This window comes from Babesia microti, chromosome III, assembly GCF_000691945.2.
Source record: "Babesia microti strain RI chromosome III, complete genome".
In the NCBI taxonomy this organism is placed as follows: domain Eukaryota; phylum Apicomplexa; class Aconoidasida; order Piroplasmida; family Babesiidae; genus Babesia; species Babesia microti.
The window spans coordinates 765,628-779,696 of record NC_027207.2 but is presented as its reverse complement, the minus strand read 5'-3'; the positions used below and the strand labels follow the sequence as shown (position 1 = coordinate 779,696).

At 34.6% G+C, this 14,069-nt stretch overlaps 10 protein-coding genes and 1 non-coding gene across 11 annotated transcripts; 5 read left to right on the top strand and 6 right to left on the bottom strand.

Moving 5' to 3' along the window:
• On the bottom strand, nt 164-1,784 carry BMR1_03g02240 (Phospholipase C; the record flags this gene model as incomplete). Its single annotated transcript, XM_012793604.1, has 2 exons — nt 164-390; nt 770-1,784. The coding sequence occupies 2 exons, from the start codon at nt 1,782-1,784 to the stop codon at nt 164-166; spliced, it is 1,242 nt and encodes a 413-aa protein (XP_012649058.1).
• A 529-nt stretch (nt 1,785-2,313) lies between these two features.
• BMR1_03g02235 (Tubulin-specific chaperone C) lies at nt 2,314-3,216 on the bottom strand (the record flags this gene model as incomplete). The annotated part of the gene is made up of 5 exons (XM_012793603.1): nt 2,314-2,412; nt 2,433-2,564; nt 2,617-2,689; nt 2,711-2,839; nt 2,861-3,216. The coding sequence occupies 5 exons, from the start codon at nt 3,214-3,216 to the stop codon at nt 2,314-2,316; spliced, it is 789 nt and encodes a 262-aa protein (XP_012649057.1).
• Nucleotides 3,367-4,033, top strand: BMR1_03g02230 (cop-coated vesicle membrane protein p24 precursor, putative; the record flags this gene model as incomplete). The annotated part of the gene is made up of 4 exons (XM_021482029.1): nt 3,367-3,488; nt 3,509-3,632; nt 3,653-3,823; nt 3,848-4,033. 4 exons carry the CDS (start codon nt 3,367-3,369, stop codon nt 4,031-4,033), a joined length of 603 nt encoding a protein of 200 aa, XP_021338596.1.
• Nucleotides 4,090-5,172, bottom strand: BMR1_03g02225 (ribonucleoside-diphosphate reductase subunit M2; the record flags this gene model as incomplete). Its single annotated transcript, XM_021482028.1, has 7 exons — nt 4,090-4,170; nt 4,191-4,297; nt 4,320-4,559; nt 4,585-4,862; nt 4,884-5,020; nt 5,044-5,076; nt 5,098-5,172. 7 exons carry the CDS (start codon nt 5,170-5,172, stop codon nt 4,090-4,092), a joined length of 951 nt encoding a protein of 316 aa, XP_021338595.1.
• Nucleotides 5,173-5,195: 23 nt separating this feature from the next.
• On the top strand, nt 5,196-6,175 carry BMR1_03g02220 (conserved Plasmodium protein, unknown function; the record flags this gene model as incomplete). The annotated part of the gene is made up of 4 exons (XM_021482027.1): nt 5,196-5,510; nt 5,533-5,646; nt 5,726-6,031; nt 6,113-6,175. The coding sequence occupies 4 exons, from the start codon at nt 5,196-5,198 to the stop codon at nt 6,173-6,175; spliced, it is 798 nt and encodes a 265-aa protein (XP_021338594.1).
• On the bottom strand, nt 6,141-7,475 carry BMR1_03g02215 (lipoate-protein ligase A; the record flags this gene model as incomplete). The annotated part of the gene is made up of 7 exons (XM_012793599.1): nt 6,141-6,347; nt 6,372-6,446; nt 6,558-6,663; nt 6,749-6,822; nt 6,845-7,017; nt 7,038-7,134; nt 7,206-7,475. 7 exons carry the CDS (start codon nt 7,473-7,475, stop codon nt 6,141-6,143), a joined length of 1,002 nt encoding a protein of 333 aa, XP_012649053.1.
• Nucleotides 7,476-7,757: 282 nt separating this feature from the next.
• BMR1_03g02210 (hypothetical protein) lies at nt 7,758-8,522 on the bottom strand (the record flags this gene model as incomplete). The annotated part of the gene is made up of 1 exon (XM_012793598.1): nt 7,758-8,522. One exon carries the CDS (start codon nt 8,520-8,522, stop codon nt 7,758-7,760), a length of 765 nt encoding a protein of 254 aa, XP_012649052.1.
• BMR1_03g02206 lies at nt 8,635-8,707 on the top strand. Its single transcript has one exon. It is a non-coding gene; the product is annotated as a tRNA-Lys (tRNA).
• Nucleotides 8,727-11,030, top strand: BMR1_03g02205 (hypothetical protein; the record flags this gene model as incomplete). The annotated part of the gene is made up of 5 exons (XM_012793597.1): nt 8,727-8,984; nt 9,353-9,616; nt 10,002-10,600; nt 10,680-10,884; nt 10,905-11,030. The coding sequence occupies 5 exons, from the start codon at nt 8,727-8,729 to the stop codon at nt 11,028-11,030; spliced, it is 1,452 nt and encodes a 483-aa protein (XP_012649051.1).
• Nucleotides 11,139-12,731, bottom strand: BMR1_03g02200 (Probable E3 ubiquitin-protein ligase HERC1; the record flags this gene model as incomplete). The annotated part of the gene is made up of 8 exons (XM_021482026.1): nt 11,139-11,224; nt 11,249-11,354; nt 11,377-11,548; nt 11,821-11,970; nt 11,992-12,068; nt 12,090-12,220; nt 12,242-12,397; nt 12,419-12,731. The coding sequence occupies 8 exons, from the start codon at nt 12,729-12,731 to the stop codon at nt 11,139-11,141; spliced, it is 1,191 nt and encodes a 396-aa protein (XP_021338593.1).
• Nucleotides 12,835-13,791, top strand: BMR1_03g02195 (hypothetical protein; the record flags this gene model as incomplete). Its single annotated transcript, XM_012793595.1, has 3 exons — nt 12,835-12,936; nt 13,041-13,606; nt 13,629-13,791. The coding sequence occupies 3 exons, from the start codon at nt 12,835-12,837 to the stop codon at nt 13,789-13,791; spliced, it is 831 nt and encodes a 276-aa protein (XP_012649049.1).

Here is a 14,069-nt window from a genome sequence, read left to right as displayed (position 1 = left end):
ATGGCAATTGATTGATTAATAAAACTAAATGGAAAACGAGTGATAAATAATTCAACAGAGCATTTTGCGTCCATTAGTGATGGTAACCGTAAAAATGAGAAGCGGGGAATTAAATATAATAAAAATAAATCACCAGAAGCAGCTTTGTTTGAATTAGATGGCACTAATACTTTTTGGACGAGAAAACAGCCACAATAGGAAAGTGATCAGATGGATGGTGAACAACTATATGCTTGACTGGTATCACTAGGATGAATTTTGTCAAGTTTATATCTCCGCAAAACTCTTTGGTTATCGTCTGTTGGGGGACCTTGATGTTGCCAGCACAATCATTGCTTAAGAAGAAGTAATCTAACGTGTCTTTATACTGCATATCGGTGTCATTGTTTACTATATTAGATGATGAAAATATTATTAAACCATTTTGAATATTCAAAATGATACAAATCAAACATGTGTTCATTTAAATGCTAAAACTATTTAAGAATTATGAATCATTAGTATTATCTTGTAATATTATATAATTGTATATTTCGATGATAAAAATTGATTATGCATAAAATTAGATTAATGCATATATGTCAAATTTTAATGTATAAACATTGATGTTTGTATACTATTAAAATCATTAATTTAAAATGGATAATCAAAGTAAAAATGTCATTTTAAATACGCATAATGGGTAAATGAGAATTCGTTAAAATATTTACTTATAAAAATTGCTTGAATTTTATAAAAATAATTTGCAAATATAATATATGAGCCTTACCGAATCGGCAATAATCATTAGAACTAGAATCATAATTGGGCACCATATGAGACTTTGTATTTAACGCTAGGCTAGAATTCAGGCAATCTGCATCCAATAACGCTAGTAGCCACTTTTGATCCTGTTCAAAACGGATATTGAAATCCCCGGCATAGATTAAAGGATCTGTGACACTTAAAACTCCCCGAGGCAATTTCTGAATGCGTACAACTTTATGTCGAGCTTTGACGGAAGAACATGATATATTATCGATGGACACTGACGGGGCGTTGCTATTGTACATATCGGTAGTGTCCATATGTTCAATGGGTGCCATCTTATGTGCGTAAGTACTAGTGCTATCTGTTTGAACAATTTTGCCTTTAGGCATGTCATACGACACATTACTGGAATCATTGAAAGCAACAAATCCGCTCCTAATCCATTGGGCCAACTCAGCCCCTTGCTTCATCCTACACATATGATCCTTCTCACTCGAACCAGACTGGAAGTGCGTGCCTACAACGTTGAAGCACTGGCCATTTTTAATAATTTTAGCTAGTACAGCACCCTTGGACGAAAATTTTTCAATGCCGTTTGCATAATTAAATATTAACTGGTAAGTTTCCATAATCGGGTATTTGCTAAAAATGACAATTCCACCAGTCGCAAAGTGGAATCTGCCAGTAATGCCCCTTGCAGGCTTCCACGCCATGTCAACATTAGTATGTAAATTACCGCTCACCACAGGTGTACTGTAAGGAAAATAAGTGGCTAATGATGCTTTCAAGTCATGGTAAAATCGCTTAAAGAATATTTCATTAAATACAATTACATCCACTTCCAATTCCTTTTGTAGAGTTATCACATGATCAATTACATGAGTACCCCTCTTCCACCAGTTGACATTAAACATGTGACATTTCAACATTTGTACATTGTATTGCATAATTTTTAGTGTAACTTCATTATTGTGTGATCCTAGTAGAGATTCACTTGAGGATTTTAATGAGGAATATTCAATATTATCAGCCATCCCAAATGTTTGTATAAATAGCGCGGAGAAAATTTGAAAAAATATATAAAAATATTGTGTCTGATAAAGCAGTAATTATTGTGTTATGTGCTCAGTAATATTCCTTAGAATGTAGGGAGTACGCCTGTATACTATTAAGTACGTCTACACAAATATAGTAAGCGGCGACAAACATGCATAAAATAATTATCGATTAATTACATATGATTTGTACACGTTTAAAGAGTTATTTTTGTGGATTGAATTCATAAAGCATAGTCCAGAATCATCACTACATAATGTGGCCCACCCGATGATACATTATGTCGATAGCCATAATAGCCATTACATAATATTTCTACATCAAAATTGTTATATTGGTGACTGTTATTACATACACAACAAAATGTCTATAACAGCTATCACATTATGTAGAATTTTAATGAATTAACTCTGAATATACATTGGGGTTATACACCAACAATTATTAGTAACGCCTCATAATGATAAATTTACAAAAATAATTCGAACCAATTATAAAATATATAATCTACAAGTAATACCAGTTTGGAGAGGGCGTATTTTTCTGCCAGCAAAAATCAGTAATCACTTGTTTGCCAGCATCAACCAATTCATTCAACCCTACACTCTGAATGATATTATACACACCTTTAACTGCTTTAGGTAGCCTTCATATATGAAATTGTTAGTGTTATAACCAATTCCAGTGCAATTCTCGATGATTGGTGCGATGCTAGTATTGACTAAGCATTTAATATTGTTCGAATCGTGTATCCGTAACTGTATTAGTTAAGTTGTGTAATATTCATAGGTAGTTATCGATCTTACTTACTTGTTTACACGTCAATTTGAATGTACAGTTGCGTGATTCATGTATCATAATTGATCCAGTACAGGGTCCTACACTAAATTAGTATGTTTCTCACAGTATATTGCAATTGTCTAATTTCTTAATATATACTGTGACGACTATGTCTAATATCTCAACATCGCAGTTATACAAATGTTCTAGAGTTACAAGCGCTGATGTAGCTTGTCCCGTAGGTATTAAGAATCTAGATAAGTTTTTAAATTACTGCTCGTTGATTTGAGATGTGATAGTGATTTCATTTGTAGATATCACACATTTTTTTGGCTTAAAACCATCATTCAATGTAGTGGGACGTGGCTTATTACTAGTGGATATTGGTATTTTTGTTCTCAACTGGAATTTTGGCAACCTTTTCTTGGATAAAATGGATGCTAACTCCTTTTCCAATGCGATAATTTGTGTAGATATGTTATTTGGAGCTTTAAAGCCATACACCAAATGCACTCTCTGTCTTATACGTTCTAGAAGCCCAGTTACTTGAGATTCTGCACACAATCCTTTTGAGAAATTGCAAATCAAACTACTAAGCTCATTTAACTCAATAGTCAACGGTTCATCCATGAGTCAGCTATATGATACATGCGTATCAATTTCAATATTAAAACCGCCACACATTTACTGCAGTATATAGGATAGACCAGCAAGCTTATGCGGGTTGGCATATCGTTTGAATTATTGACGTCGGCAATTAGTTTGTAGAGTGTAAAAATCATGAGTTGGTTGTGGTCCATATCATTTATCATCGGAGTGTGCAGTGGCACACATACAACCATTAAACCTCTCGACACCGTATGCCTGGGCGTAAATGTTGAATCGAACGATAAACTTGTTTGGTAGGCACAATTGGATTTAGGAATATGGAAAGCGTTCCAGATAAAGATATTCTTCATTGTACCGTATACTTCCTCAAAACACCCACGGCGAACATTACAACTAAACCTATCGATGAATTTACCTCAAATGCCAGAACTCTAACGGTAAACAACCATCAATTTAGGTTGATAACAAAGGCACACTTTCCATGTGTGTGAACAACTCCAGCAACCGGCCCCAAACCATGATATTTTCGTACAAATTGGGGAACTCGAAGAATTTTGACATAGCAGACATCACTACGATCAGTGACACGGATAGAATTGAGGCCATATCAAAGTTACTGCTAGAGAAGGTAGATAAACTATTTATTAGGTAGACTGAGGAAATAAGTGAGAAACTGGACATCAATCAAACAAAAGAACGTATACATTCCGAATTATCGAAAAAAATGAACTCTCGCATCCTTTGGTGGTCGATAGGACATTTTATAGTATTAGTATCGCTGTACTGTTTCCAGATCTATTGCATAAACTCATTTTTCGAAGTCAAAACTAGGGTCTAGTTTTGTAACGTAATTTTTTAGGGATTTTAAATAAATTAAAAGTTTCAATTAGAAACTCAAAATTCCTCATCCAAAACCACTTCCTGCCGACCATGATCTATTTTTTTGATCTTTTCAACAGTTAAAACTGGTGACATCTATATTAAAAAGTTATTACATCTAAAATCTTAATCGTGGTGTTATTTTTAGCCTTGTATATTGGCGGATATCCGATACAATTCAACAAGCTATCACCTGTTGCCTTTAGGTAGTCCAGTACGTCGTCTAAATTAGTGAATGTTATTACTTTCATTTGTTCCCAATTTTTCAAAACTAATTGTGGCATTTAGGAATGTGAGTTCGGTATTGATAGCATCGTTTAAGTATTCGTAGACTAGTGACTGTTCAAGTTTGCATTTTAACATTTTAATTAATGTTGTTGTGAATTGTGATTGTATTTCGATATCGTTTTCGATTTTTTCAAATGCACAAATTGTTTCCTTGCAAATACTTTGTTTAGATAGATAATTTTTGATTATTAGTAAACCTAAGAATAAGAAGTGAGTGTTTACCAGTGAAAAAGATCGTTTTAACTAGTAGATTACAAAAAATTTTTTCAAAGAAAGAAAGCTCCTTATCCAGATTAGCCTTACTCCAAGTTTGTTTGTAACTAGGTATTGACACTGGCGTTGAGTTGGGATTTAGGATATTAAACAGCGATCCTAGCGCTTCGAAATGTACATTTTCGAACATTATTTGGAATCCATAAAAGGCCCTAGCCTCTGGTATCTGAACTTGCTTAATCAATTCGCATGTAAAAGTGCAAGGTCTGGAAATTGGATTGCTATCCCTGATTTACATGTAGACCAACTTTTCAATGTGATACTGCAATGTATTAATTAGGGATTGTGTGATTTGTGGGTCAATAGATTTAAAGAAATCTATATCGTTGGAAAATCTAAAATTTTCGGCGGCCCAAAAGGCATTTTCTGCCTTTTTATACAATTTCTAAATCACGAGTGTACACATACCCAAAGGGAATGATATTTTATCGGGAACATCACCTAAATAAGCATCTAATGTACCCATCTTTCAGAATTCTCTGTTAATATCTCCTCCTGTTGTTGATTTTGGAGCAATAACTGCCTAGTGCAGAACATAGTTGCTGTGTAGTGCCCCATCAATGGATGCTGACTTGCGGCACCAAATACGTTCACTAGTGTCTGCTAGAGACAAGATATCTGACACCCTAAAGCGGATCAAATTACAGTCTAAGGGAATTTATATCACAAAGGGCTTTAGAAGGAGCACTCACGACGGCATAGTCACTGGGAAAGGACATTACAATAATCGTGACTATGGTAGGAGGGTTTCCAGCCATTTCAACAACCAATCCAGTGATTATAATTCCATACATACTGATAAAAAAGGGGAAACTGGACTAAATCCAACTTCACAGGTTGATGATGGTGATTCTATGGATACAGTTGAGGCTAGGGTGGGTCTAAAATCTCATATAGCCCAAGCTAGACAATAGCTTATCACAGGGACAGAAGAGGATGTTGTCTGTTAATATTTTGGGCTATTTGAGAAAGGCTAAAAATCAACTGGATTTTGAAGGTACCACTGAAAAGGTATGTTTTAATGTTGATAATGAATGTTCAATTTAAGAGCTAGTCCATAATTAATAATATAAAGAACTCTGTAACCTAGAGTAAAAAACAAAAGGAAGTTGAAAATTCAGTGGAAGATAAAATCCGAATTGAAAAGGAGCGAATTGAAACGGAAGTTGCTAAGGAATTAGAAGAAAAGAAGACCCAAGCTCTCACCAAATTAGAAGAGATACAGAAACAACTGGACGAAAAGGAGGATCAGTTGTTAAAAATGAAGTTAATTGAGCACCACAAAGAATTAAGCGCATATATACAAACTAGATGCAATCCGCCAATTTTGTGGTTGCCAAGCAAGATGAATGAGGTGACATCTGCATTGTTGGAGAATTCTAAACAGCTGCAACAGGTGAGTCCCATAAATTATATTACAATTTGATCTTTACATGATAAAATTATAATTTGAATTATGCTATAATTGATAATTTAGGCAAAAATTGACCAGATCGAAATTCGCTTTAGCAAACCTGAGGATGTTGAAATGGAGATTTGACACTTTCTAGCCACTGCTCTACATCTTTCCATTGATCAAATCGCTTTAAATTAGACTCTGTATTTGGATCATCTAGTAATCTTTGTATTTCATCTATAAAATCCACATCTAGGCTATCAGAATACACCTTCCCACCCACAACATTTCCTTGGTTCATCAATAAATTAATTTCCTGAGGTTTAAAATAAATGCTTACTAAACATCCCCAGGGGAATCGATTTTTAAACACTAATTGATATGCTTTTTGCTCTCCGTAATTCCATTTGTCGCTCTAGGTAAATAATAAAGAGAAAATTATATGGACGAAGCGAATATGTATTTTTGAACCCATAAAATTTACTATATGTAAAAATCTCATTATAATTGGATTAATAATGCATACCTTCAACTTTTGGTAAAATTCTGATTCCTTAGGTACAGTGGATAGTTTCTCAATAGTTATATCGTTGTACAAGTCTTTTATCTTGTCTAGCATTATCTCGGTGAAACTAAGTTACAATTTCTTTAAATTCTATGAAACCCTATTAACCTGTCGATTATTTTATCAAACAAAATAATCATATAATATTTTACCTTTGGTGGTCTAGATTTGGGTTAAGTGTTGACAAATTGATCGTCCTTGATTCCACGCTCTTAACCCCGTGTTTCTATAGTTATGCACTTATGTACCTGTAGCTTCGACACATCTGGTGTTAAATATTTCAACATATTGAGAATGTTCACATCAAATAACAGCGTTCCATGGTGTAAAGAAATGTCATTTATATTTTTAAAAGCACTTCCCGAAAATTTTTTATCGCCAATTACCAAATCGTTTCTTCCTGATGGCGTACCATTAATCCCTAAATTGCTAAGGCTATACCAAAATATTTTAGCGTATCGATGATCAATTTGTTATTGTCTTCTACATTGTAATATTTTGAATGACTTAGGAATGTGAAACAAGTATTTCCTAGGTCCTGTGTTAGAACAAAGTAATTTGGTTGGTTAAAAAAATCCAATTAATAATTTTGGTATTTCACAGTGTTACCTGGTACACAGCACCACCTCCCGTCAATCTCCTAGCCAAATTGACACCGTCCCTCTTAATCTCTTCAACATTACACTCGCTATATGCGTGCTGGTTTCTACCAATGATAATGCTAGGTGTGTTGCGCCATAGAAACACTATTTGGGGATTTTCTACTAGATTGTAAATATTGTGCAATTGCCTATAATTCTTAAATAAATGGTCTTCCAATGCCAAATTTATACGTATGTCAGTGAAGCTCGAAGTTAGGAAGAGCAATCTGGACCTCATAGGCACCGAGAGAATAAAGTAATAATGCGTGGGCTACTACGTTAAATAGCTATTTTGAAAGTACATGTAAAATTATCTTAATATGACAAAATTAATACTAAAAATGAGGGTTCTTTACCGCGGCCAAATTATAATTAACGTGGGACATAGATAGTGCTTATATGCTGTGATGCATTAAGCACCAAGAGTGTTAAAATTTCTGCATTGATGGTATGGTGGCGTATTGGTGATGACATAGAAAATAGCTTAAATTTACATCAGGAAAAACCTTCACAAAATGCGTCATTGATTATAAAACATATCTGTGTTGATAAATTGAGGAAGACGGTCTGAAACACTTAATTTGTTATTCTTGAACGGAGGGAAATTAGGCCTAGTTAATACTTTGCTTGAAGGCTCTAGCTTCGGAGATGAATTATTTTCATCTCCAGATGATTGGAAATGGTAATAATCGGAAAGATTTTCTACCGACATATCCTTGATATAATTATCTACGTATTCTCGCATACGAATGGTGCTGAACAGTTCCAATTTCCCAAACGGGTCGCCATAATATTTTATTATTTCATTTTGATCAATATTATTTGGAACAACTTCCTCCTGCGTCCCAGTTGCATCAGTTGATCCACACTCATTATTATCATCACCATCATCGTCATCAATGGTTATGGTAGCCTTTGTATTGAGTTGGGCTGTCGACTGATATATGTGTTTGAATTGGGGACTTGCAGTCGTGTAAATTGTATCATTGAGTTGATTAAATCCATATAGATTGTAGTATAACTTATAGAGTAGGTACAGTGAAATGATGGCGGATGCGACCGAGAGCAATAGGTAGGGTGATCTAACATATCCACTGTAGTAGCGCAAAGGGTGAAAGGGTGGATAAAGCCAATTGACTATCCATTTTGGCAGGTATTCGATCATCCATGGAGGTATTATACGCCTAATATACTTTGCCACAGATATCATAAGTGATTTTCTATCCCATAACCACTTATCATTCACAAAATTTTCATCATAATGAAATTTATAGATCCAGACCATACTAAAAGTTCCAGATATTTGTGTTGAATACTACTAAAGCTACATGCTAATATAATGTTGGCATGTTAGCATGTTAGCACGAAAGGGATTGTGAGATATAGTGCGGCTGGTAGCCTCTTTAGCTCAGTCGGTAGAGCGCCAGACTTTTAATCTGGTGGCCAGGGGTTCGAGCCCCCTAGGAGGCGCGCACGTTTTTCAAAAAACATGTCTAGCAGATATAAAAATTCGGGCAATGACAGGCCTAAAAACACAGGTTTTAACTTAAAACGGATTCTCTATCTTATGGCACATTCGCAAATTGTCTCTTCCAAATCACACGGTGATGATTCATGGCAAAGATCTCTCTGCTATTCTAACAAAAATTTTAACTCATTCCCTCGAGATATGTTGTTACTCTACCGACGAATGGCAGCTGTATTTGAATCACACTGGACGCGGATACAGACGCTCACTATTTACCAGGTAATACTCATATTAATTGACGATTCCTACAACAGTTGTTATTTCGTTAATTTTACATGTATGCATCTTTTGGAAATATTGTTTGGGAATTATGTTTGAAAACATATTTAAAATATAACATCATTTTTGCATAAATTGTAACTTCAAGAGATTCAACAAAGTGTCTACTGCGCATGTTTAGAGCTAATTTACTTAAATGATTCATGAAATATATAAATATAACCAACAAATATTATATATTTCTCGATTACTACACTAATACTTGATGAAATAATCTATTTGTAAAAGAATATTATCATTGTTTTTAATGCTTAGTGAAAAACTCATTCTAAAAACCTTTTTCAATCATATTTGAGTTTCTAATACAGGGAATAGAACGAAACGTGAGTTTTATGATCCCCGCTTTGTCAAATCACTGCGAGTTACGTTTCCAAAAATCGCAAAAACCCATTATCTACTTGTGTTGTGGAGGAAAGGACATGGTGGCCTTGGATTGGCTTCCATTCATTGCCAAATTCTTTCAGTCGCACCCTAATGAAACTAACACATCATTTTTGCTTGTAGAATACCCAGGTTACGGATTCAATATGGGTACGGCCACTCCCCGTACGTGTACAGACATCGCCTTACAGGTTAGAGCTCATATTTATTAGAAATTAACTAATTATCAATACCATTTAATCACTCAATAACAAACCATCATCAGACCAGTCAATAAAATGACATTTGACAAGTTATATATGGTTGAGTTTTGACAATTCGTGATATGATGTAATATACCGTAGGGCGATTTCTCCCAAGGTTTTGATTATCTAAATAAATTGTACTCAAAATGTTTAAAAATGATTAGATTGAAATAAAAAATGTGCACTAACTCACGGCTAAATAAAATAGGACCAACTAATGTGAAATATGTGATGTAGCAATATATATTTTTACACAATTATTCCACATGGATATTTATGCGTGAATACACAACAAATCTCTGCTGAAAATATTATGTTATGTATGATTTAGACGATGAAGAAGGGGTTGGAAATGTACCCAAATAAAGATGTGACCGTGAAATTCCTAGGCTACTCTCTGGGCGCTGCAGTGCTGTTGGACAGTGCCAATATTATATACAGCTACATCCATTCGGGGAATACCGACAAATACTCCTCAAATATGAAACCAAGACAATTCTCATTGGCCAAATATAACGTGACGAACATCACAAATTTTAGGGACCAAAGGCATTTAAGCAGACTGTGCAAAATTAAGACCAAAATACCACAGGTGTTGCCTAATAAGAATAGGATCATGCCATTTTCAAGCGTTAGGGATAGTTGCCATCCTAAACCCCGTTCGAATAGAGCAGGAGTCTTTGTTAGAATTAAGAGAAAACTACGATTTCACCGTGCTAGAGTGGCCATCAATTCTAGACGGTGGCTTAGACGGCCTGTAACACCACATGTCATTGGCAAATGGCTGAAAAGGATCAATTTGCAACAAATGATCCTGATAGCGCCATTTACCAGCACTGCAGAATGTGTTGCTGCATATTTGAAGGTACCTTCCATTCTGCGATCTTTCTCTGCACACTTATTTTCATTTTTCCAAAACGATTCCACCAAGTAAGTAATCCAACTATATATTCAAATATCAACAAACCTTACTAATCAAATAACTGTTAAATACACGTGAATTACACAGATATAACAATCGCAGTGTCGTGAGACGGTTATTTGAAAACCTTTCCAAATTCAAACAGAAGTTCAAACTCATTGTATTTCATGGAGATAAAGACAAAATTGTACCTTGCTATATGGGCCAACAAATTATTGATGAAGCTGCACTGTGGCCCAACGTACACAAGTGTACAAACGAAACTTGTCCACCATGGCCACTCCATGCTAAAGTAAATAAATTTTTACCCAGATGTGCATAATACCAGGCGCAGATCACACAACAATTTGCTCTAATTCGGAACACCTTGATTACATTTTCAAAGCTATGTGCATCCATTCCGATCCGAACGAGATTTTTGATCGAATATCTCATTAAATATAACTTGTAATCTAATTTTTGTAAGAATCTGATCCTGAAGTAATCTAAAATTAAGTTGATTTTGAAAATTTAACCAACTTTTATAAAATCCGTATAGTATATAATTCAATAATTCACAATCGTTACATCTTCATTGCAAAAAATATTGCCTTGCAAATCAACTTTCTTAGGCGGGCAAACGATACCGTACACTAACTTATCATAGTAAACCTTACCATTGGGTAATCCCAAAAATCCCCAACCATATGTATTGCCGTCGCTGAGCTGTGCCACACAGTGTTGCCTTCCACAGCTTACACTTCTAATGTGACATTTGGGCAACTATGTGAATATCAATACATACCTTAATGGGCAACAACATTTGGTGGTGTGTAGTGAGGTTATTCCCACATTGTCCGTGAACATTGTTTCCGCAAGCGAAAAGGGTGTTATTAGATTTGATAACGGTGAAATCTTCGCCAGTGATTATGTCATCAGCTGTTATTGGTAATTTTTGGGGGATGTATTGCAGATGCCTGTGTAATTATATAGTAAATGGGGGGTTCGTGGGAAATTAAATTCAGTTGTAAATTTAGGCGTCTTTATTTATATATATTATATTTGAAAATTAAATTGTGTATTAAAAGGGATTTGTTTGAAATATAATAACAAACAATATATTTTTAGACAAAACCCCAAATTATTGTGAAAATATCTGCAACAAGGAAACTTAGTTTATCAGTGGGATAATTATTTAATAATAAATATTTTCTTAAAGAAGAATTTATAAAATAGTGTAAATACTAACCTTTCTCTAGGTTTATAAGTAACTAAATGTTTAAGAGGAATTGCGGTAGTGATCGGGGCCATGGATTTTATGTTGACATCCCTTACTTTGTTAATTGCTGTGCCCCTAGTATCACCCAGCCCTAACTGTATCTGTGAATCATCTCCAAAACTTTATAATTTGTGAGTTTACCTGTAAACATTTCCCAATTTATCTAGACAAATTGTGTGTCTAGCGGCGCATGATACCTTTTTTATACCGTTCATAATCTATCTATTAAATTTGTTTACCTTTTTATATGGCACCAATTCAATTTCATCTGAGTGGTCAGTATAACTGTTTAGCTGGTAATTTGCCGAGGAAAGATGTAATTTTTTGGGCTTTTGTCCTGATTGTCCATAAAAATTGTTTCCACCAATGTCTAAATGAAAGTTTTGCTTACATAAATCGCCATCACTAGTGACAAATCCAGCATGATTTATTCCTATTGACATGTTTACTATGCGCCCTAGCCCTAGAAGTAGGCCTGGAACAGGCAAATTATCCATATACTGTGGGTCAAATTTCAATTTTTTAACAAAATCTCGAGCCATTTTGACTAAATAAACTGATTAGTTACCCTGTCCAGACTTATAATGTACAAATAAATGTTCATTAGACATTTGAACATCCAAAATAGACGGGTCAACTGTTATACATTTCACACAGTTATCTTTATATACCATTAACCGCCCATTTTCGTCTAATCCTATTGTAAGAGTACGATGATAACGTATTAGGCGCCATTTATTAGACTCTAAAAATAAACTCAATTTTGGATCAACGCAAGCAGAATATACAGACCAATTTGGATATGTTTGAGAATCTTTAGTGGATATATATGGATTTAATGACATAATATTATTACATAACTCTCTAATGACACTCCACATCTAATTTTATACCCACCCACAGCAATATTGACTATATGTTAGTGGGTAATCATTTATCATAATAACGATAACTGCTTCAACAAATTCACTAGATACAGATGTAATGGACAAAAAAAAGATTTGGGAGGGACAAAATCGCATAGTATCGGAAGGCCTCGAGTGGCTCTACGCTGAACCACATCAGAAGGATGAGTCAATGGAAGAGGTATCACACTTTATCAATTTTATTTTTCAAAATATTTAATAAACGCAATATACCCGAATAATTATTAATATCATTGTTAAATTAAATATATTTGACTAATTCAGGAAGCCTACTTACTTGGCAAACCCGTGAACAAAATCGATGAAAAGAAAGATCGCTTCGATGCAGTCCAGGCGCCAAGACAAGAGTTAATTAGTAGGTTTAGGGAAGATCCCTTATTTGTTATCAAGAAGCTTGAGCAGGATCAGCAAAAATTGCTTGACAAATACAATGCCATTAAGTCAAAATCCACGGAATCTCACAGACATATTAGATATCCCAAATCCGATAGGAGGAGCAGAGATTCTTGTAGAGAATCCCAAAGTAGTCATAGCATATACGATAGTAAACATAAAGGATCTCGTGATAAATATGTTCAGGGTTCTGACGGAATCAACAAAAAATATCCCAAAATACCTAACAAAGTAAACCCCCTGGACTATGCATTCGGCGTAAATGAAGATATCGCACCACCTGACACCATACAGGCGACCGCTAGGGAGAGAGCAGCAAATGCAATCAAAAGTGGCGGATACTACTCAAAAAGCTACCTCAATAAGCACCGTAAACACAGTCCTTCTCCCACAAATTATCGATCGGAATACGAAAAACTAAAAGAATATGGGAAAGAGTAACTAAATATATTCATTTAGACATCTGGAAAAGAGTGCCAAAAGGACGAAGTATAGTGAGGAATATGGGAGGATGAGGGAAAGAGCTGAAGAAAGAGATATAAGCACAAATTTCAATGGAAATCTAAAAAATAAAATGTACTCTTCATACATAGACAAAGTTGAGCGAGATCGACGGACATAAAGTGTATTATATTCTGAATTTCCACAGTAAAAATGTGGAAATTCAGAATATAGGCCTGACACAATTTATGAAAATTTAATTCTACCAAAACTAAAACTTAATATTGCAAACCAATAATTGTACAGATTTTATAGCAAGGCATGATTTTCCCACATGAAATAATATTTGGGTTTATACAAACACTCTTATACTATATATTACATCAATTTGAGCATTTTTATTCTGCCAATTATTTACCTACGATTAGATTAATAGACTAGTTATAGCGGTGTGCATAA